Raw genomic sequence first — 24,484 nt, 5'->3', positions numbered from 1 at the left:
ATATTCAGTTCTGTTCTTATTTGTCACCATATTTTATTGTGAATATTTCATTAACCAGACACTAAATATTCAGTGTGATAACCTGAATGGAAGTTTGTGGAAATAAATAGTGAAACTGAATTTGGCAAGGAAGAAATGTGTTTTATTTTATTTTGTTGTTTTTTTAAATAAATCTAATTTGACACATTGTACAAAGCAGTTTAACATAACTTTGACTAAAAAAAAAAATCATTAAACAACTACAAATAACATTCATCAAAAAGATGCCATAAAATTTTAAGGGTCTCACAGAATGAAAACCGCAAAACTGGCAATTAACATATATTATAGAGTATACTCAAAAGAAAAATAAATAAAACCGTTTTTGTTGTGGTTCTGCTCGTTTTTGATGTATAGGCACACAGGGTACTAAGCTCTGGAAAGTGATATAACTGTCATTTTTCAAACAAAGCCTGTACATGACAGTTAGGGGCTGATTGGCTGGTAGTTTATCACTTTCGAGAGCTTAGTACATCTCCACCTGATAATCAGAATTGTTAATTAGAGCAGAAATAATTATCAAAATTCAGTTTTATGTATCTGAGGCTCTACTTAATTTCAGGGCCATAAGGAGTGGTTTGTGACCAGTGTCGCCACCAAGGGCGCAAGTCGCCCTATTCTAATCTTCCTGTTCTCAAAGCTTGGTCTGTGACATTGCATGTGTAGAAGCAGAAGGCACAGGTTGCCGGCCCAGGGCACATAAGCACCCTGCTGTGGCACTGCTTTATTTGGTATGAAGCTGTATTGATGCTATTTCTCCAACAATTCATGAAAGTACATGGTTTCATGTCAAGACAACATGGGAGTATTACTTAACCAAATATTAAGAATGTTGTTTTCTTAAATCTTCCATCCCTTGCCTCGCATCCATTTGTTTCATTGCTAAAATATTATTCCCCCAAAATGTGTCAATAAAAAAAGATGTGTGGGTTTGGATTCCTGGAATACAAACGCACTCAAATTTAGGGGTTACGAGTCGAACCGAACTTCAAATCCCAAAACGAGGCAAAACGTTTTATTTCCGGTGATGGATCTCTCGTGTTTTGGATTCCATATAAAAGTCCCTCACTTGTGATCAGGCGCCATTTCACACAGGAGATCAGACAGTGAGGGTGTGAACTGTGGTCTGCAGCACTGTGCTGTGTGTTCAGGACCAGGCACTGTGCACTAAAAACACCACTAGGAGCACTGTGTTAAAGGGGTATTGTGTTATTTAAAAAAAAAAAAAACACAATAGAGTATAGGAGCACTGTGTTTAAAAAAAAAAAAAAAAAAAAAAAAGCCATTAGGGTGCCATTACTAGGAATGCTGTGAGGCACTGTGTTAAAAATAATAAAATAAAACTTTTGTATTCAGGCACTGAATAAAAAATTTCATCATTAGGATGCCAATACTAGAAGTGTTGTGAGGCTCTGCGTTGTGTGTTCAGACACCGTGTTAATAAATATTAAAATAAAACTGTTGTGTGTTCAAGCACTTTGTTAAAAAAATAAGGTCATTTGGGTGTCATTATTAGGAGTGCTGTGGGTCCACTGTGTTGTGTATTCAGACACTGTGGAGTTGTTGCCCATAGCAACCAATCAGATTCTACTTATTTATCCAGCACCTTCTAGAACCGTGGTCACCAACTCTCGCTCGTGGGCGCGGTGGTAGCATGATGGGTGCTCTCCTTATGGCAGTGGGCTGACGGCACATAAGCCACGCATAGGGCATGTGTTAGATGCGTGCCGGCAGTGCATGACGGACACTTCTAGCAGCCTCACTGATTACCGCATTAAGAGACACCGAGCACTTGTTTAGAGGGAGTGTAGGATCTGGCCATCCACTGTCCCGCCTGCACAATCCATCATGCAGCCCCCTGCTCCCCGCTGACAGCTCTGGCATCAGAGGTAGAGTCGGGCACTTTGAAAGGGGTGTGGGGTCTGTCCATCCACTGTCCCCCTGCACAAACCACCTAGCAACCCCCTTCATCCCCCCCCCCCCCACCCTCCCTGCTGCCAGCTTACCACATTTTTTTTGTAGAAAAACAACAATAGCTCCCACTCCAATTAAGTTTGGAGGCCACTGTTCTGGAGGATATTAGCTAGAATCTGATTAGTTGCTATGGGCAATAACTCTGCTTCTAAAATCCCGCACTTTAGTAAATCTACCCCTAAGAGTGGACTCCATAAAACATAGATATAATTGGTAAATGCGTTGTCAATACACATTACACTTTTCCGATACATTGGTTCTCCTTGTTTTACAGTATTTTCGTCACAGCAAAATTTCAGGGTTTTGATTTAATCTCAGGATTAATTAAATCTCAAGTGCCCACGTCACACAATGTGGGGTTTGGTGAAACTCCAGTGGGCTTAGTCACAGCCAGGGTGCAGAGTAGGATGTCAGCACCAAATTTGGGTGCAGAGTAGGATGTCAGTCAAACTAACACTGAGGGCCTGATTCAGACGCTCGCAAGCGGGTCGATGGTGGGGCATTGCGCACGCGAGCCCCGGAGCGAGTGAGAAATTCACTTGCTCCGGGGCTCTCTACAAACGGGGCGGCTGTTGATGTTGATCGACAGCTCGCCCCGTTTTGTAGGCGGGGAGGGGGGGTGGCCGTACAAACTGAGGCGCTCCTGAACAAACGCCTGCCGTTTGTGGGCGGCCCTACTGACATCACTCGTGATGTCAGTAGTGAGCTTCCTGCTATGTTAGAGCAGGAAGCTCACTGGGGCTTGCGGGAACGAGACCCTACCGCAAGCCCGATGGCCGTGACCATCGCGACCATCACCTGGACGCTCGCAAAAGCAGCTTAGCGAGCGGCCAGGAGGCCGGGTCAAAAAAAAACAAAACAGCTGCCCTGATTCAGAGCGAGCGTTCACTTTTTGCGAGCTCCTCTGAATCAGGCCCAGAATTCTCAATATCTGAAATAGTTTGTGAATGACTTGTTAGTACTGGGTTTGCCACTTTGAAAATGATTTATCTAATTCATGTTGTTATAATTGTTTATTAGTATGCACCAGGGGCGTCTTTATAATGGGTCCAGGGGGGCCCATGCGCACACCCATGGTTTATTATATTTACCTTTCCACCGATTCCGGTGTCCTGCTGCAGAGCAGCAAAAAAATCACAGGGAAAATGGCGGCGGCTACTCTCTTAAAGCGCTCCTGGTATCCACTCTTCATTATTAGACCATGCACACTTATAAGGCCAAATGTAATAGTGTCCGAGTTTTGTAAATGTGTGAGTGTAGCGCTATACTCGCACATTTATAAAACTCACCCTATTTTATAGGGTGCGAGAACATACAAACTTGCATGTTTCTCACACCCTCGCATCCAGGTGACTTCAATGGTGGGAACCTCTCACCATTGCTGAGACTGGGAAGTTTCTAGATAGGAGGGGTCCCGTAAGCAGTCTCCGACATGGGCACCCTCCTCTCTGCCTGGCGACCAGCAGCACACTGAGCTGTGCGCGGCCAGCGCCGGAGTTATAAACTCTGGGCACTAGAGTGTGCCCAGAGTCTATAGACTATGCGCAGGTCACCGGGAAAATGGCCGCGGCGGCCATTTTTATGTACTGCGCATGTGCAAATGACGGGAAAATTGCCGCGATGGCCATTTTCCAGTAGTTTTTACAGCACTGGACCCCCGCGCTGACATGGGACTCCGGTGAGGTAAGTAACACTATGGGTGCAGGGTGTGCAGTGCGGGCCCTCCCCCACTTTTAACCCATTATAGATATACCCCTGGGCTGAGAGAGGCGGAGGCTTGTCTCTCTCTCAGCCAACGCATTTCTATGGGAAATGCAATGGCTGAGCCATCATTTGCGAGGTACCATCCTTAGCGGACTCTACATGTCCGTGGGGTACGTTTTTTTTCTGTTTTTTTTTAACAAGACAGTGGATGCTTACAGAAGAGGACCGGAACAAGGAGTAGGTGAGTGTGGATATTCATATAGGACGAAGTATCTGTAGGGAATGTCACCAGACTGCCCCCTTACAGTGTGATACTTAAATATACAACCTTTGTGTAATTTGTCTGTCTATATATGGTGTTATGTCTTTTATGTACGTAAGTTGAAGATTATGTAATAAACTTTGGCCCTCATTCAGAGCCGCTCGTTAGCGGCAGTACGCTCGTTCCGAGCGATGTTTGCACATCTGCGCATGCGTACAGTTTTTAGTACGCATGCGCGAACCAGTCAGTGCGGCCAAAAATCGTTTGTACGCTATATAGCGAGTGCCTGCTATTTTGAGTGACAGAATGAGGCGTATGTGGGTGGTAACAGGGGAAGGTGCTTGAAAATGGGGAGTGGAGATCCGAACGCAGGCGTGCTTAAAGGTCAAAACGGGCGTATTATGGGTGTGCATAATTAATACAGCAGCGTCATTGACCACGTCACTGGGTTATTTTATAGCCAGAACTGCTCGCAAATTTGTGGTAGCAAACACCAACCACAAGAATAGCGAGCAGTTCATACGCTGCTCGATGTACTCGATTAATCTAATAAATAGCGGACATGACGTATGGTGCGAGCGGCCAGGGGGCGTTTTTAACAAATAAACGAGCGTATGTTTTGCTCGCTCGTTCAGACTTAGAGGTGTGAACAGACTGCAATTTGCGAACGGATCATTTGAATAGCCACCCCTTGTTTTTGAACGAACGACCGCAAATAGCGAACGGCTCTGAATGAGGGCCTTTGTTTTAATAGATTATATTAAGTTTGTGCCCCCAGCCAAAAGAGTTTTCTTTTCCTTTCTGTTTTTGATTCAAAAATACAGGGGGAAAAGAAAAATATAGGGTTCATCTGTATTTTCATTAACCAGGGCTGGCTCAAATTAGCCTGGTGTTTGTTGTGCTTTTAGGGGAGGAACCCCCGTGTAATTTTTTTATTTATATATTTTAATAGCTTTTCTTTTTTTTTTCTTTAACACACAGGCATGCACGTATCTCACTGAGTTGTGCATGCCTCTGTGTAACTCGCACCTTTTAATGAAAGTCGGATTACAAGGTGCAAGTTTTCCCGCAGTTTTAACTCACATGCCAGTCAAAACTGTACCCTAAAACTCGCACCCCATTACATTCTAAATGTGAGAGTTTGCCTCGCACAAAAATATGCACCCTATTACATTTGGCCCAAAATGTTTGTTATTTTGGCATTAGCAGGATGAGTGGCGTTACATACATTATATTCGCCCCAGTGGTGTACTAACTAAGGGGCCTATTCATCAACACTAAATCAACGTTTTTATTGACATTTTCCTTAAATAACGTTATTTTAGTATTCATGAAGCCACTTAGCACAGGAGATATCACTGATATCTCCTTGCTAAGTCCCCCTGCGTTAATTTCCACACTCCCCATACATTAGTACATTAGTATGGTGATATGGAAATTATGGTATTCATCAAATTCCGAAAATTATGAATTTTCGGAATTTGATGTAGGTACTATCCGCCACTGTGAGGTGGAGAATAGCATGAGAAATTTACCTGCTTCCAGCTGGACAGGTCCCCCGGCGCCTTCCTCCGGCGGTCTGGTGCGTCCCCTGGCTCCGGAGGCTGTTTGGACACTGTGTTCTCCTAGCAGAACACAATAAAGATTAGAAAAAAAAAAAATCTGTACTGTGGTCTGCTGGAAGACCATGTGATAGACCAGCAGGACGGAGCCGGAGGCTGCTGCATGGACAGGTAAGTGCTGAAGGGGGGGGGACACAAACTTACCAAATGTGTAGGCAGTGCTGCGCATGCGCTGGGTTAACGAATTTAACAGCGCATGCGCAGCACTGTTTCCTGCTGCGGTAAGTTAGTGTAGACAGGGATAACTATCTATTTCCTGAAAAGCTGTCATCGCAAAAATGACAGCTTTTCGGAATAGATAGTTATAGGGAGGAGGAATGATGAATTCCTCTGGTAATTAGGTAGAACTCCATGCGAGTTCTAAACCTAATTACTTACCTCCAGGGAAAGTTTAGTAATGATGAATAGGGCCCTTTGTTGGCTGAGGCACAAGATGGTACCAAATGTAATAGTACCAAATGTAAAATGTGCCTGTAGGCAGCTTCCTGAGGTGGACACTACTGGCACCACCATTGCATCTTTCTACACAGTGGCTATGCGAAAATATGCAAAAGCTGCTGGAGGCATGTTGTGTAAAATGACACCTGCTGCTGGCTTCTGTGATCCACTGGCTGCATCCAAAGACACAGCATCGGATCACTGTCACGACCAACGTGCAGGCATTGGCCATCTGAGTAATCCTAAGAATGGCCACCACATCTCCACTGCTGAGGCCAGTAAATCTGTGTTGGAAGATACAGTCACTAGCCTTGGCACACCTCTGTTTTGTGCAACGGTCCCTGACTCCTCCCCTAAACAGCTGCAGTCTGTCAGTCAGGCTGTGGCTTTCCCCATACTGTGTCACGAGCCGCAACAGTATTGGGGCCCTTGCACATTACAGTGCAGTAAAAATTGAACAGCTGCGACCAAATTGGTCCAGCGTCCGTCTCTGAGTCATCCCCAGAACCACAAATCATGCATAGCAGGGCAGATGATTTAGAGCAAACAAACTTATACTCTAGATAGAATTGTGCGAACAAAAAAGTGGTAATTTGGACATTGAGATACAAGAGACAATAATTCTTCATAAACAGAGCACATGTACAATGCAATCCTTCCACCATCACTGAACCGCACCAGTACATATCTGCTATCTCACTACAAGTTTTCTTGGTGTTCTTTGAAGAAAAGTTCTCTCATCAGGCTTCCTGTCAGCAACCATATCTGCACTTCTGTCTGCCTGCAGGGCGATGTCTGGGCATCCTTGCTTTACCAGGAATAACCCGTTCTGGGTTATATTTCGGCAGAAGTTTACATGGAGAGTGCAGAGTCTTTTTGAAACAAGGGGAACCACTACCAACATTCTGTCTGTCACTCCAGAGCAGTTTTCCAGCTTTAGACTCTGGAGGTGGGGACAATGTTTTAGAATCTGGATAATATTGTCATCAGTGACATGGGCACAGCCCGATAGCGTCAATGTCCGTAGGTTTGGGCACCTAGGGAAAGAATACTAAAAAGTTAGTGTTGTCTTTCAAACATTTACAATTGAGCAAAAGTGGACAATTAAGGAGCTCATGTAGAGTTGGACATGTGTTTTATTTGGTGTGTAACAAACACTTCTCCATACTGTGCATGCCTGCAAGAAAATACTTGTTCTCGCATCTCTATGCAGATTCAGTTGTATTATATTTACAACTCCCTAAGCTTAAAGAAGTGGAAAGTGTAGGGTGGAGAGTACAGTAAAGGCGAATTCACGCAAATGAGAGTGCGGCCAGCACAACAACCATCCACCTGCCAGGAGGTGTAGCGCTGCTGGTTTGCTTAACCCCTGTTGCAAAATACACAGTAAGATGATGATCAGCAGTCACTTCTGATTGGCTAATTGAACCTGTAGCCCCACAACTCACTAATGTAGCTGCTATATTATACGATGTCGCACCAGCCATATGCATTAATTATTTGATATTCGCACTCACACTGTGTAAGTTAAGAATGGCACCATTCAATTTTTTTTAAAGAGGAAAACAAGGGATGTTTGTATTTAATTAGGTTTCATTTCTTCTTTTATTTTGTTCGTGCGTCTGTATTTAAATGCATTTTGCATAGTAAATGTGGATTTACTAGTAACACTAACCAGACATTTGATTACAGTATTATATTGATTACAAATTGGGTAATGTAGCATTAAACACATCTCTATGCATTAGTTACTGCAGGCACACATGCTACTGTTGCAGAGCCCAATGTATGATTTGTCCGGCTCGTCGTACATACACGATTTTTTTCAGATGCATTTTATGTCTGTGATTTTGAGGTAAGCTGAGTCCAACTCTCCATGAGCCCTTAATATTTGTTTAGTCAGTTTCTAGAAATATTTTAAAAGCATTGCAAGGAATTGTAGCATCTGGATGGTGTTGTGGGAGCAAATATCTACAGGTTTCAGACATGTTCGTCACACCTAATCGCTGCGGTGGTCAGTAGTATGTATTGAAAAACACACCCAGCCTCTCTCACACATACACATTAGTGTTTGAATCTGTGGATCCTGCAGTCAAATATTGCATTTAATTACTACTTTTGATTAAAGAGAGTCTACACCAGAACTGTAACATTAAACCCTCTACTTTCTGTATACTACTCCGTGCCAGCTTTAAGGTGGCATTACTACACAGGGCCCTGCACTTAACAGCAGTGTTGGCACTCTGTTCCTTCTGGTAGGAAGGTAGTATTGTGCCACCACTGTATTAAAATAAATAAAAAAAACACATAGATGCAATATCCCTTTAAGCCTTCAGCATCTTTAAATCTACAATGCATCAAGGGGAAGTCTCTGTTTTCCAAAAAGGAGCCCCTGTCTGGGAGAGAGCTGCTGGGGGACCCCACAATGACAAAGGCTGATCCAATATCACATTGTGGGGGAGATTTTTGAAAACTTGGAGAGAGATAAAATACCAGCCAATCAGCTCCTAATTGTCATTATACAGACTGGGTTTGAAAAATGACGTCACACTACACGATATTTGTACCCAGCAAAGGCATAGTATGATACAATACATTGCGCCGTCTATACACACTGCGCGATGCTGTGGATGACTGTGCGATGTGTAGTTCCATGCTGCATTTAGCAGCATGGTGTCGTTCATCACATCTTCCCACATACTAGACCATGTGAACAGGGGCGTATCTATAATGGGTGCAGGGTAATATTACTTACCTCTCTGAAATACCATGTCGGCACGGGGGTCCGGCGCTGTAAAACGACTGGAAAATGGCCACGGCGGCCATTTTCCCGTAGTTTGCGCATGTATAGTACAGAGAAAATGGCCGCCTGTGCATACACTATAGACTCTGGGCACACTCTAGTGCCCAGAGTCTATAACTCCGGCGCTGGCCACGCACAGCTCAGTGCGCTGCCGGGTGGAGAGGAGGGGGCTTGTGTCGGAGACTGCACACGGGCCCCCTTCTCCCTAGGAATGCCCCTGAATGTGGACTATATGTAGTTTACGTTCCAATGCGCCTCAAAACGACAAATCATCCAATATATCGTCTAGTGTGTACCTAGCTTTAGGCACTGATTGGTTGGTACTTTATGTCCAAGCTTTCATACATATCGCCCCTTAGTCTCTACCCATAATCAGACTCCTCTCTCTTCTTAATGAACATTTTTATAAAATCAAAAAGTCTTAATTATTACAACCCTCATCAATATCAGTCGCAGTGAGGTGCACATTGACGTAGTGCTGTGATTTGTCATTGTGCAAACTATTCATATTTTGATACAAAATACAACTAATTAATCACTTGACTAGATATTTTTTTCTGATTGCATTGGGGAAGTTATAAATGGATGTTCTTGACCTAATTACGGGATTTAGCTTTCTACTAAATAAACAGTGCACAAAAAAAAAGTTTAAAGTAAGTTTAAACCAAACAAGTAAAAACAGGTGTATGTAAACAAAAACTCTTAATGATGTAAAACGACATGGACCCAGAATAGACTGACGGCAATACATGTAATGCACTCTAACCTCATAGAAAGTAAGTACTGAATATTACAAGTACAGTATGTTACCTTTTACAAACTTGCAGAAGGAAATCACTGACTGTGTTCAGGTGGGAGATGCACATAGATTTTTGGAGTGCAGTTTTCACCCAGTCCTCAATGTTGCAGATCTTTACCCGGCTGGAGTACCAGCAAATCGACAGAGATTTCAAAGCTGGTCCCAAAATATAATTCTTTTTTGAGAGCTCAGATATGGACGTAAAATTCAATAAGGGCCACAGAGAAGGTTCCTTGAAAACTTCCATGAACTTGTGACATGTTTGTGACAGGTATTTCCTACTGTCTTTATCTAAGAAGGAAAACAAATGCAGAAGGCATTCACGATTTAAATCCGTAATATTCATAGTGAGAACTCCTGGCATCATAGAAGAGGAGTAATTAGAAGTGTCAAATCCTTAAGTCTCTTCCCTTCACTGTGTCCAGGTTCTGGATGCTAGGAAATGACCATTGTAGAAAGGGAACATATTGAGATGTAGAACCTTACAGAGTTTTATATTTTTTATATATATATATATATATATATATATATATATATATGTGTGTGTGTGTGTATGTATATATATATATATATATATATATATATATATATATATATATATATATATATATATATAAACATCATACATTTTTGCCATAAGTCTATATATAGTTTACAATGTTGCACTGATTGCAAATTGGGAGCATTGACTGTTCTGACTTGAAAATTTTTGACGCAATCAACCGATTACTCTATATTGACTACAATATTATGTATATGGCCAGCATTAAGGTTTGTATTTGTCAGAATCCTATAATGCAGAGGTTTCCAAACACTGTCCTCAAGGCACCCTAACAGTTCAGATTTTTGAGATATCCATGGTCGAGCACAGGTCCTTAAATCAAATTGACTGAGGTACTAATTACCCAAATATGGTTATCCTTAAAACCTGGATTGTTAGGGTGCCTTGAGAACTGAGTTTGGGAACCTCTGCTATAATGACTCGGCATGCCAATATTGATATGTGATAATCTGTTTAGTGCGTTCATATGCTAAAATTCAAAACGACTTTATAAAACAAAAACACATTCCGATACTGCTGTTAGGACTTTTGACAAGATAATTTTTTTATGTCTTCCAATAAATCGAAACATACAGAAAAGAACAAGTCCCAGTTAGTCCAGAGGATCAGTCCGTGCAATAAGTAAATCTTTCCACCAAGGCTTATTACATGATAGATCTGTATGAAAATATTTGTGTAAAGACTTACCAATTTCAGGGGAATGCTAGAACGTCACTGTATGAGCTGTTGTGGACTCAGAGCTGCAGACTTTATGGCCCAGGACATATATGGCAGGGAGCTAGGACCCCACAGCAGCTGCTAAAAAGTTATATATAGACACAGATAGCAGCCCCTTTAAAAATTCTGATCAGTGGAATGGTTGTATACAGGCTGCAATGCATTTCAGGGGGAAATTTGAAACTTATCTGAGATGTGTTTAAGGATGTGCTAGGATCTGTTTATCCAAGGTAAATAGAAGTCTTCTTTACAGGACACTGAGGAGTCATATACAAGATTCAATTTATACAAAAGTTTTCCATACAGAATACAGTGTAGACTATACTATGCGAACAACTTTGGTTGGGTATAAATTGAGTCTCATGTCCTGTAAGTGTAAATAAGAAATTATATATACACTATTATCTCTGGGCAGCACAGATGGCATTCTGATTAGCATTGCTGCCTCACTGCACTGAGGTCTTGGGTTCAATTTCCACCAATGCCGTCCATATGTGGAGTTTGTATGTTCTCCCCATGTTTGATGGGTGTGCTCTGCTGCCACAGTCCAAAACCATACTGGAAGGCCCTACTGGCTTACACATTGGATATGTGTTTACATATGTGTTTGGAATGTGCAGAAAGAGAATGTATGTTTCTAATCTCCTTTTTGTATTGTAAATGTGTTCTGCTAGTCTTATTAATGGTCAATATAATATAGACTAGAGGAACACTTGATGAAATAAACTAAAGGTGCCCATACACACTGCGATTTTTTTTTTTACACGATTCGGCCATTTTCAATCATTCGTAACGACCAGTCGTGTAAAAAGTGGCGTATTCCAGTACGATTACGATGGTGATGCGTGTACCCGGTGTCGTGTATCGGCATCGCAGATCAACTGAACATGCAGTAAGATTTCGGTCTATCGTGTAGGATTTGACACACACCGTATGGTGTTTTGCTTGATGTACGATTGCGATGTGCGACTAACGATGTCCCTGGCCACTCCCTCCTCCATTTTGTGACAGACGATGGGAGAAGTGGAAGCTGCAGCAGCATCGTGTCTTGCGGAAGCTTGTGCATAAAAAGTGAGTAATCGCCTGTATTCTATGTACACCCTGAACCACCAATGTACCCCTACACCTCCAATGCCCCGCACCACAAATGCATTGTAACCACTGCACCCCCAATGTACCCTATGCCATCAACGTACTAGCCCATCAACGGTTAATATCCACCGCACCCGCAATGTACCCACTCCCCTAGCCAATGTTATGACACAGTAGGACAATGCAAGTTGTCCCCCAATTGTTTTTTTTTTTTTTAAAAGTACTATGAAAATAAACATGTTTAAAAATATATTTCAAACAAACACATTAAAATACAACAGTTAAAACATTAAAACGTTCAAATTTTAAAAACTTTTTTTTATTCTATTTTTTCATAGAAATGACAAGTTCAAGAGAGCGTCAATTTGTAACAGGGTTTCTCGAGCGCTATTGCACCCACAAATGTTTGTGACGAATCAAGGGGCCCGATTACAGCAACAAAAACAAGAGCTGCAGCAACTTGTCACTTTTAGCAAGACGAGGCTTCACAGAAGTGGGTGAAATCCAAAATTTGCATACAGTGTACATTAAAGAGAATAAAAAGCAGCAGGATTCGCAGGCATCTGGAGTGGGGGCTGATTAGGTCTACACCAGTAACCTCTGGTACTTCGACCTCCTCAAGTTCCTGCATGAGCAGAACACGCAGCGCCCATCTCAAACACTTATGGTTGAGAATGTCCCTGGGGAGCAGCAAGAGGACTCCGCGGAAACAGAACTTCAGTCCTCTTTGGATGTGGTAAGTACAGACATAGTGCATACACACCATGCCAAATGTTTTTTAAAAGTTCAATAGCAACAATTGTCACACTAGGAGATACTGTCCTCCTGCCATGGTACTTCCCCCACTCCATTAAAGTAGGTCAGGTATTGGTCCCTGACCTCTTAAACCCACGCAGTCCCTGTTGACTCCACAACAGATGAGTGCATTTACAATGTCTCCTGTGGATGGTTGGGGTCGTCTGCCATAGCTGTGTCTACTGTCCTCTGTTGTATAGACAAAGTTTTTCGGAGGTAATTGTGGAGGACACAGCAGGCCAAGACGACTGAATCTATTTTGTCCACACGTAGATTTATAGGAGTATAAAAATTCGGAAACTGTTGCATAGAATGCCAAAGGTGTTTTCCACTATCCTCCGTGCCCTGAATAGACGGTAATTGGAGATGCGCTTTTCTTTTGTCAGGCCCCTTTGTGCATATGGCTTCAGCAAGTGTTCATGGAGAGCAAATGCCTCATCAGCCACAAAAAACGTAGTTTAGGCCGTGCATCGTTGCCTCTGTATTTGGCAATTCAGACGATTGGTGTTCTCTTATAGAAGAGGGTTTGTTTAAATGACCCTCCATCAGAAGCACGGGCATTTTTGCCCACATCAACAAAAAGAAACTCATAACTGACATTCACCACCGCCCTGAGCACTATACTAAAATAAACCCTTATAATTGTAATAAAAAGATCTGCTGTATGCAGGTGGGTTAATGCGGATATGTTTGCCATCAATGCCTCCTCCGCAGTTGGGGAAATTCCACCTAAGATCAAATTCCTCAGCAATGGTCTGCCACTCCTCCACCATTGTTGGGAACTAGATTAAAGAGAGAAAAAAAAATATTAGAAAATGTTATTAACATTAATCATTTCTCTCTCTCCTCCAACAGTCTACAACACCAGACCTTTAGGGGTATTCAATATGGAGCGAAAACGCAGTTTCTGCGATGTTTTCGCTCGGATGACGTCATTTTCGCCGCTTTTACTTTTACACCGTATTCAATTTGAAAACTTTTCGCCGGTGCAAAAAGTATATTGCATTCAACCCTGCGAAAAAGTATCACCAAGGAATGGGTGGCGAAAAAAAGTGCAGAATTGGGGTTTTGGGGTGCAACATTTTGGGAACCACCCTGCAACCTTCAGACAGTCCCCCAAAGGTAAACTGTGTCAACATTTTTTTTTTTTTTTTTTAAACGTAGGAGACCCCAAAAATAGCACTTTCATTTTAGGGGCAAAAAAAAAAAAATTGGGGGGTACAAAGTTAAAAACTAGCGAACTACAATCTAGGGAGGTCCCCAAGTATGCCCCAGGTGTTTTTTTCATTGCAGGTGTTTGCGGCAGGTGGATTTTTCACGTTTTTTAAAACTTCACTTTAGCAACTTTTAAATATGCTCACCCCCATTTTCAAGTACCCAAAATTTGCTGGGACTACTTATTTTCTGCAAAATTGAGCCCGTTTAAAGACCCCAAAAACCTTCAGCAGGGCTAACCGGGGTATCCAGAGTGATCCCCCATGCCAGAGCATCTTTTTGGGGGTGCTAGGGTCATTTCCCCAAAAATCAGCAAAGTTTTCGCTGATTTCACATTTGCCGGGTGCCGTTTTCATTGATGTCATATTGAATACGGGTATAATCGGGGGAGCGCTCGATACTTTTTCGCCGGCAAAAGCTCCGACGTGCGGCGAAAACTTTGACACGCATAGACGGCGAAGTTTTCGTTTCATATTGAATAGCCCTGCTTGACTCTCTCACCACTAGTCTGCAAATGGCCACCCAAAGCGAGTGTGAGGCCGAATTTCCCCAGCCTGCTGCAAGATCCGCTGCTTAAACAGGTCGAGCAGGCCCTACAAAAGCCCCCGGACATGTTCGATCACCTGGGCACTCACATAGCCAGTAGTCTATGTGAAATGGTCGAAGGTCAGCAAATCCATGCCAAGAGGGTCATATACAAGACAGTGACCCGGGGTGTATGAAGCTGCTGGGCACAACAACTAGGCTGACAGATGAGCCTCTGCCCCTGACAATGGTGCAGCCCCACTATGAGTCATCCTCCTAAGTCATACCCGCCACCAAGCTACCATGCCACACAGCTGAGGCCAACCCTATCCCACTTACATTACTCCCGAACCCACCAACCCCTCCACATCCTCCTCTGATGTTCTTTACAGGGCCATGTTGGCGGAGGAAGAGGAGCCACTCCTTTTTTTAATTTTTTTTAATTTAGAGTATATTTTAAATATTGACAAGGTTTATCTCTCCCAATAGCTACTGCATGGTATACGGTGCGGATGGAGCGGATTGGACAGGGTAACTAAACTCATGGCGCAAGGACAGATTGGGGAATGCCGGGGCCTCAAACTGGACTTGCGCCATGTGCTTCTTGGCCTATTCAATTAGTCATCTGATACACAGTATACCATGCAGCTGCCTAGCTATTGGGAGAGATAAAAGTTGTTGATATACCATTTTTTATACATTTCAAACCATGTTGGTTTTGCTAGCCATTAAAGAGCAGCCATGTTGGTTTTGCTTTTAAGCAAAATTACGTTTAGTGATTTTTTACAGCCATGTTGGCTGAGCTTTTCCCACAGTGTGAAAAAAAAAAAAAAAAACTTTTTCTTTCACCAGAAACAAATGTGTAGTGTTTTTACTACTTTAAAGTAGTGGAACTCAGGACATTCACAATGACTTGATATGTGTCCGGTATGATGCGCCCCAAAGCCTGGGGGGAAATGAGGGTCCCAAACTTCAGGTCCTCAAAGGACCTTCCTGTAGCCAGGAACCTCAGGGTAGCAATGAGCCTCTCCTCAGCCGGGATGGCCCTCCTCATGCCGGTGCCCTGCCTCTGGATATAGGGGGTCAGCAGACGCAGCAACTCCTGGAAGGTGGCATCATCCATACGTAAGTAATTGCGGTATTATGGTAATTGTCCAGGTTGTTCTCCCTAATCTCCATCAACAGGGGCATATGTGATCAGCCACTCCTTGCAGGGCTGTCTTAAGAGCATTGTAGGCCCTGGGCAAAGCAATGCACTGGGGCCCCTACCCAGCTAGTCATGAGAATACAAATGTAAATTGGAAATTAAATGAACCCTTAGATTTATTGGTACTTTCATCAAAATCAATTTTTAAACAAAAAAAAAAACATGATGTAAAGTGTGGACTATGGATTCCACATCATTCTCTTCTCCAGCTCGCAGTGCAGTTCCTGCACTTCACTGTAGGAGTGATTCACCCCCTAAATCTGGCTCTGTAGATGCAGGCTGGGAGGCAGGTAGAGAATGCTGTCTGGCCGCTCTGATTGTGTGTATTACAAAAGTGGAGCAAACGGGGAGCATCTGACTCTACCTGACCCTCAGCTGGCTGCCCTATAAGTGCAGCGAGTGGCCACACACTCCATGTATATTCCCCCGGCCCAGCCAGCCCCTGCTTGAAGGCCCCTAAATTCATGGGGCCCTAGGCAGCTGCCCAGTGTGCCTATACGTTAAGATGGCCCTGACTCCTTGGTCCAGCTAGACCTCATCCACCTCCATCACCTTTCAGCTTCAGATAGCCACAGGCTAGCAGAGGCTTATAGCAATAGGAATCCATCACCACAAAATGTATTTAGTACAGAACACACTTTTGTTAAAGGCAAGCCCAAAGCAAAATACAAGAGCAATGTAAAAGCGTTCAGCAGGGTATAAAACCAAGCCTCACTATAGGGCAGAGTGTGCCCAATGGATGGTGCCTTTTATACCCCCTAGATAAGCCCTCCCCTATTGAGATTCTAGCAGATTTATTGTGAGGCTGTTTGCAAATCATTTAAGATAAATCGTATGTGAGCAAACACTTAAGACACATCTAATCTTATGCTCGTTTGGGACCTGAACAGTCCTGGCTCCTAGCAGATTCCCTTTCACTGCGGGAATCGGCTAGTTCAAAGGTGAGATCGGACATAATTACTGCCCAGGTAGATATCCAAGGCAGCTTGGGGGCAGAATCTAAAGATGGTCCCGACACAGCAGGGCCCCCTGAGGCACAGGAGGCTGCTCCATCTGAGCGCATCTAAGATACCTTCTGAAATGCTTTTGCAGTTGCCCCTTTCTGTCATAATCTTGGGAAACTGTGCCCGAGGGGAGCTGAGAAAAAGATAAATGGAAGAGGAGGAGGCGAAGCTAGTACACAGAACATTTTAGAAGGTTGAAATAACAGTAACACAACAAGAGAAGAGACGTCAAACAGTTCTCTAACAGTCATAACATAAAATGACTACAACCATGGCAGGAAGGAACAGCGCGGGGTGGGCGTCCAGTGTCCCCTATGGAATCGGACAAAGGGATTTATCGGTAAGTACCAAAATCCTGTTTTCTCCTTCATCCACTAGGGGACATTGGAGGCTTCAGAGAGTGGGGACGTCCCATAGTTCCCATCATGGGCGGGAGAGCGCTGAGAACCCTGCAAAACAGACCGGCCATACTGCACTGCAGAGGCCACAATGTTAAATCTATAAAAACGAATAAAGGTATGCCAGCCAGACCAAGTAGCCACCCGGCAAAATAATTCCACGGAAACCCCGCGAGCAACCAACCACGAGGAACCCACTGAGCGAGTGGAATGCACTGTAAGAGAAGGCGGAGGCTCCCTAAATGAGGCTATATATGCCTGTCTGATGGTCAGACAAATCCAGTGGACCAGCGACTGTTTGGAGGCTGGTCAACCAGGACGAGTAGCATCCTACAAAACAAATGGTTTGTTCTACTTATGGCTGCAGTCCTCTCCACATAGATACAAAGAGCCCTAACAACATCCAAGGATCTTGATGAAGGTGAATCCTGTGGGAGAAACCAGTACCACACTAGGTTGGTTGATGTGGAAAGCCGGAACCACCTTAGGAAGAAAATCCATTCTTGTATGGAGGTCCGCTCTATCCTCATGAAATACCAAGTATGGAGGACGACAGGATGGAGCTCCCAATTCCGACACCCTCCTGGCTGAGTACAGTGAGAGAGATGTGTTAGAGTCTGCGAAAGGAATCTTATTTCTATAGACTCTAATAATTCAATATGGAGCGAAAACTCTGTTTTTGCGATGTTTTCGCATCGATGACGTCATTTTCGGTGGTTTTGGTTTTACACCATATTCAATTTCAAAGACTTTTCGCAGGTGTTCTGTGGATCGGGTAACTAATTTTTTTGTTTTTAAACACCCATGGATTACTGCAGAGACCAGCGCTGGATTTAGGCGAGTATGAAATCTTTCTTGCAGGGCCATGTTTTTTGGATATTCTACTTGGACAAGGGGACCGAACATCTGGTATAGGTAAGTATGTGTGAATGGGTAGGTGTGTTTAATAAATTTATACTGGACACGGTGTGTGTGTTCTGTTACAGGTGGCACATGTCTGCTGGCACTTGTAGTTCCACTGTAAAGTACAATAGTGTGACATTATTTGGCCCCCCTATTACCCCCATACCCACTGCTCCAGGGGTATGGGGATGAGCCCCAGGCTTCAGCGTAAGCCTGTGGTGCTCGCGAGAGGGGGGGCCCTTTTTTGGGGGGTCCCCGACTCCCCCGAGATCACCGGCTTGCGCTGACCGACTTGGGGCGTTATGCTTTGGACCTGGAGCCCCGGTGATTGGGTCTCCGGGCTGTGGCATTACACCCCGGTTGGTTGGGTCTGGTGCTGGTCTTAAATATAGGGGGTACCCCACATCTTTTTTGTCCCCTATATTTAAAACCAGCACTAGTCCCTGCAGCCTGGTGTTGGCTTCTAAAATACGGTGGAACCCTACACATTTTGTTCCCCGTATTTTTAGAAACCACCACTGGCTGGCAAGCCTGGGGCTGGTTTTTTTTTTTTGGGGGGGGGGGGCCTTATGTCATTTTTTTCGTACATTTTTTTGCTACTTTTTTTTTTTTTTACAGGTTCAACAAAAACGGGAATTTTCGGGAAATATTCTAGGGACCCCCCTAAAGATGTGTAGACATGGGGGATCACTATTGGTACCCCCATTTTTATCTCCTGAAGGAAGTCGGGGTTTCTAATAGCCGCGGCAGGGAAAAAGACCTGGCAAAGCTATTTAAAAACCCGACTTTCTTTTGCAGGCAAAAACAGGGGTACCCATAGTGATCCCCCATCTTTAGGGGGGTCCCAGGCATATTTCCTGAAAATTCCCGTTTTTATTCCTTAATGGGGTCAAGGGTCATCTTTAAAAAACCAGGAATAATTTTTCAATTCACTACAGCAAGTGAAAAAAAGTGCAGAATTAGGGTTTGGGGGTGCAGGCTTATAAAAAAAAAAAAATTTGTTGTGAAAATATAAAAAAAAGGGAAAAAAAATACCAAACTAACAAAATTAATTCTGGTGGGGTCCCCAAGTATGTGGTAGGTGTTTTTTTTCATTGCGCAAAGTAGCAGCAGGTGCATTTTTGCAGAATTTTTAAAAAATAACTATATGCTAGTACCCATTTTCATATACCCCAAATTTGATGGGACCACTTTTAAAAATGAAAAAAAAAGCTAAATGCTCTTCTGCATCACTTCTTCAAAGTCTGGAAAAAAAACACCTGCCACGGCTATTTAAAAACCCCGACTTTCTTCTGCAGGCAAAAACAGGGTTACCCATAGTGAACCCCAAGGTTTGAACATTTTTAGGGGGGTCCTACAATTATTTCCAAAAAATTCCCATTTGTTTTCGCCGATCCAAGTATCGCCGGGTCCCGTTTTCGACTATTTCATATTGAATACAGGGATAAGCGGGAGCGCGCGCGATACTTTTTCACCGGCAAAAGCTCCGATGTGCGGCGAAATCTTCGACGGCAAGGTTAACGTTTCATATTGAATACCCCTCCAAAGGTTCGAACAAAGAAGACTATAAGCAGGAAAGGACGAGATCCAAATCCCATGGATCCGTAGGAGGAACGCAAGGTGGTCGTAACCATATCATACCCTGCATAAAAGTCTGCACCCCCGGTATCAATATCAGCTTCTTTTGGAAGAAAATCGTCAGAGTTCTGAACTTTCGGACAACCCAAACCCAGATCGGCTGAAAAGCCTGCTTGCAGAAGAAAAAGCAGACATCTGGCTAGGTTGACTTTTGTAGGAGGAGACCCTCTACGTTCACCCACTGAAACATAAACCTTCCAAATACCGTGGTAATGTTTCAAAGTAACTTCTTACTAGGTTCTGAGCATAGTAGGGATCACCTGGGTGGGATTCCTTTACGTTTTAAGAAGGCCCTTTCAACAGCCATGCCGTCAAACGTAGCTGCTTTAAGTCTGGATAGACTAAAGGATCCTGTAATAAGAGATCTCCTCTCAGATGTAGGGGCCATGGATCGTCAATCTGCAGAAGTTGAATGATGGAATACAAAGCTCTGCGAGGCCAATCCGGAGCCACCAATAAAACCTTGGCCTTCTCCCTTTTGATGCGTGGAATCGAGGGAGAAGAGGGAACAGAGGAAACAGACAAAATGGACTTGCCATGGCGCTGACAGTGTGTCCACTGCCACTGCCTCTGGGTCTCTCGTCCGAGAGCAGTAGAGAGGTAGTTGACGATTTTGACTGGATGCCATGAGGTCGACCTGCAGAAGACACCTGGTGAAAAACCTGAGGCTGTAGTATCCATTCCCCTGGATGCACATCCTGCCGATCGCAAACTTTTCTGCCCAGATTAGAATCCGGCTTACTTCTTTCATAGTCGGACGACTTCTGGTTTGTTTATCTATGCCGCTGTCTTAGTGTTGTCCAACTGGACCCTGACTGCTCCCACAACAGGTGATCTGCTGTCTAAATGGCGTAGAACACGGTCTTTAATTCCAATATGTTCATTTGCAGAATAGTGATCCCTTATTTCTGAAGGAGACTCATCATCACAGCCAAAACCCTTGTGAATACCCTGGGGAATCTTGATAAGCCGAAGGGAAAGGCCTGAAACGGAAAATCTGAATTTCAAACTGCTAATCTCAGAAACGCTTGGTGAGGCGGCCAGATAGGGGTGTGAGGGTAGGCGTCCTTGATATGTAGATACCATGAATTCGCCTTCCTCTAGGCCCGCAATCACCAACTGAAGGAACTCCATCCTGAACTTGAAAATCCTTAGGCAGAGATCCATCAAGTACAGAATAGGTTTCCGGCTTCGGAACCACAAATAGACTGGAGTAAAAAACCGTTTCCGTTCTGATTTCTGGGAACGTGGACCACCTCTCTCATGGATAGAAGCCTGTCTATTGCTTCTTGTAAAACAACACTCCTGTTGTTGGAAACTGGTAAACCTGGTAAAAAACCTAGGTGGAGCTTGTATTCCATACTTCTCTGAAGTCGGCAAGACGCGCTCCCACTCTGGGGTCCCCCAGGTAAGAGGGAAGCCCATCATGCACGAGGCTTGGTAAGTGGATCTAACCTCCTGTTGATCAGATGATGTTGTGGCTTTGCCATGTCCTCTGGAACCACGGGAAGTTGATGAACTGAAGAGACCACGAGAACATCCCGGAGCATGAAAGGACCGAAACGAATATTCCGAGTAAGATCTTCTAGTGGGAGGAGCCGCAGACCAAAGAAAGGTGTATTTACCCCTAGTAGCTTAGATAAATATATCTATCTAGTTCCCAAACAATACACTTCCCGTAAATGAAAGTGCTTTCACAGCTGCATTCGCCTGCCATTGTTTAAACCACAGTGCCCTATGCGTCGAAAATGCCAGAGCTTAAAATATTGCAAACATCTTTGGACGTAGATCTCTCAACTCGTTAGCCAATTTCTCCAAGGTAAGTCGCAGCATCACCTATATTGCTAACAGAATAAGTTTCCGGCAGCTTACAATCGCCGGATGCAGAGACCTGTAGCTGTATAAATGGACTTAAGAGTATTCGCTTTCAAAAGCGTGGCCTAGGAACCAGTAGTGTAGTATTCCTAGACAGTCTACTGTAGGGGGCATAAACGAACAAAGTGGCATGCTGTCCCCAGACTGGTGTCCGGCAGCCTTGGAAGTGAAGTTCCTGAATGACAGCCCCCCAGCCTCAGACACGTGCCTGGGGTGAGAAGATTCCAATCCCACACTCTGAATCTCTTTTCCTCCATTTAGGTGTACCGAAAGGATATCCGAGTTCTGTGACTTAACCTTACCCATTGGTGAAGGAAAAGATGGGATCCAGTCCATTTTGAGAAGAGGTCTAGCTGAATCGTCCTTCCGTAAGGAATGGCCGCGATCTTCCCCAGGAGTCGAATGCAACCATGCACCGATACCCGACGATGTCGAAGGACCATCCCCAACATCTCTTGAATAGAAGGAGGGAGGAACACCCGCTGACATAATGTCCATGATCATTCCCAGAAACTGTAGCCTCTACGTCGGTTGCAGATGGGACTAGGGAAAGATCAGGATCCACCCTTGATGAATGAGAGGGCCGATAGTCACTGTGATGTGCTGAACTTTGGCCCTGGAATGGGTCTTCAGAAGGGGATCGTCCAGGGAAAGGATATACCTGGGACCTTACTGTCACTGGTGTACTCGCCTTATCAGGTGAGCCACTTGAGCTCCTCACCAGATTTTTTACTATCTGTAGGAAAAGGATAAAAACCGCCGGGACATCTGAATTTTTTTTTTTTAAATGGATGTTCCTAAGAGGACATCAGTAGAGAATCCCGCTCTACTGAATGCAAAAGCTTGTCTTTTGTAAATACAATACCTGGCGGATTGCAGACTGCAAAGCATCTATCCTGACACCGGTTTAGGCTCCTACTGGATTTATTCACCCTTCGAAAACTGGCATATTCCCCTCCTCTGATTGGAGGACTGAGGGCAACAGTCTCTTTAAGACCTGTGGAGAGGATCCAGTTGTGTATGGGAAATAGTCACACTTTTGAGCTCCCTGGATTCAGTAAGGACCTTGCCCATGCTGGTTTTTCTAGGGCAGCAGACCTGGAGACCCCTCATTCTTTCCGAGAAGCCTCCAGCTCAGCAGCAGAGAGATGGAACATAAAATTACATTTGCTCCAGGTGAGGGAACTCACAACCTCAGCATTGCTCAACAGATATGGGGCCCGATTCAGAGCCGCTTGCAAGTGGCCCGATAGTTGCCCACTGCGCATGCATTGCGTCCGGCTTGCGCAAGCCCCGCTGAGCGACAAGTTGTCGCTATGAGGTGGCTGTTGATGTTGATTGCTCGCCCCGTTTTGTGGGTGAGTAGGGGGGGGTGGCTGGACAAACACCTGGCGTTTGTAGGAGGGCTGACTGACATCACTAATGATGTCAGTAGTGGACTTGCTGCTCTATTGGAGCAAACCTTTGCAGTACTGCTTCAGTGAAAGCTGAGAGACCTTCTAAAATGGGATCCTAGGTCTCTGAGTGGATTAGCCCAATCCAAAGCTTTACCCCTAAAGGCCAAAAGGAAATATTATACCACATTGGCAGGAGTAAGTGAAGGCAACAATCCAGACTCCACATCAGAAAGATATTGACGTGCCAAGGCGTAAACTGGTCTAAATCTCCCTCAAAATAAACGGATGGTCAATCATCTACCGAACTTCTAAGCAGAGAATCAGGTGAAGGGCTCACTGCAGCAGGTATTACATTGATCTGTGAGAACTTTTAAGTCCTTTTTGTAACCAGGAGATGCAGGGCTATCACTTGGCTGAATAGATAGAACCGGATTTGGATTGGAGACACTTCAACTATCAGGAATCGTAGACGTCAAAACTGGATGAACACCGGACACACTGGAACTGGATAGAACAGGAAGTTTAGATGACCCTTTCTGAGTCTGGACTGTATTAGTAGTCCAGGGCTCGACAAATTTTTGTAAAATCTAGGAGCCATCTTAAATGTTTAGGAGCCAGACCATCGTCCATTACCAAAATATATGAAAGCTTGTATAGACCACCACACATGCCCTTTCAGTGCCCCTCAACCTCCCCACATAAAATCAAATCACCACACATGCCTCTTTAATGGTCACCAGATTTTGCAACATTCTCATACCAGCCCCTGTAATAGTGCCCCTAGTAGTAAGCCCCTTGTAATAGTGCCGTGCGAACACACGAAAAAACAAAAACAGAATACTTACCTTAAGCCCTGATCCTGCGTCCGCCCTGATCCTGCGTCCGTCCTGATCCTGCGTCTCTTCATAACATAGTGCCCGTGGGGTGGAGCCGGACGCTGGAGCTCAGGAGTGCCCGTGGTGTCTCTCCCATAGTGCCCGTGGGGGGAGCCGGATACTGGAGATTAGGAGTGAGCTCCGGCGTCCGCTGCTCCTCGTTACTATGGGAGAGACGTCATGGGGGGACCCTTGGAAAACTTGGGTCGCCAGGACTAAAATCTTAGTCGCCATGGCGACCTGGATTTGTCGAGCCCTGTAGTAGTCCACATGGTGACGCTCTCGGGAAGTGGCAAACAGGAATCCATGTCTGTATCCATGGTACTGTGAATCTCCCCTGGGGCTGAGGCACTGGGGACTCCTCCTGGGGCTGAGGCACTGGGGACTCCTCCTGGGGCTGAGGCACTGGGGACTCCTCCTGGGGATGGGGCACTGGGGCCCCCTCCTGGGACTGGGGCCCCCTTTTGGGGCTGGGGCACTGAAGACCCCTCCTGGGGTTGGCAGCTCAGACACCTTCTCTGGAGTTGCAAAGTCAGATGCCCTTCCTAGGGCTACAGAATCAGATGCCCCCTCTGGGGCTACGAACTGTCGAAACTGGATTATTGGCTGAGACTAGATCAGTTTAAAATTGAATCGCAGC

The 24,484-nt window shown here is 44.5% G+C and overlaps 1 protein-coding gene across 1 annotated transcript; it reads right to left on the bottom strand.

Moving 5' to 3' along the window:
- Window positions 1-4,599: 4,599 nt before the first annotated feature.
- Window positions 4,600-10,958, bottom strand: FBXL22 (F-box and leucine rich repeat protein 22). The gene is made up of 3 exons (XM_088444032.1): window positions 10,891-10,958; window positions 9,653-10,076; window positions 4,600-7,076 (listed from the first exon to the last, which is right to left on the bottom strand). Exons 2-3 carry the CDS (start codon window positions 10,006-10,008, stop codon window positions 6,731-6,733), a joined length of 702 nt encoding a protein of 233 aa, XP_088300158.1. The 5' UTR covers window positions 10,009-10,076; window positions 10,891-10,958; the 3' UTR covers window positions 4,600-6,730.
- Window positions 10,959-24,484: the final 13,526 nt, after the last annotated feature.

The sequence above is a fragment of the Taudactylus pleione genome, unplaced genomic scaffold (genome assembly GCF_031769625.1).
Source record: "Taudactylus pleione unplaced genomic scaffold, aTauple2 ptg000019l, whole genome shotgun sequence".
NCBI lineage: Eukaryota > Metazoa > Chordata > Amphibia > Anura > Myobatrachidae > Taudactylus > Taudactylus pleione.
Note: the sequence above shows the minus strand (reverse complement) of the source record. Positions and strands in the feature narration are given on the sequence as shown.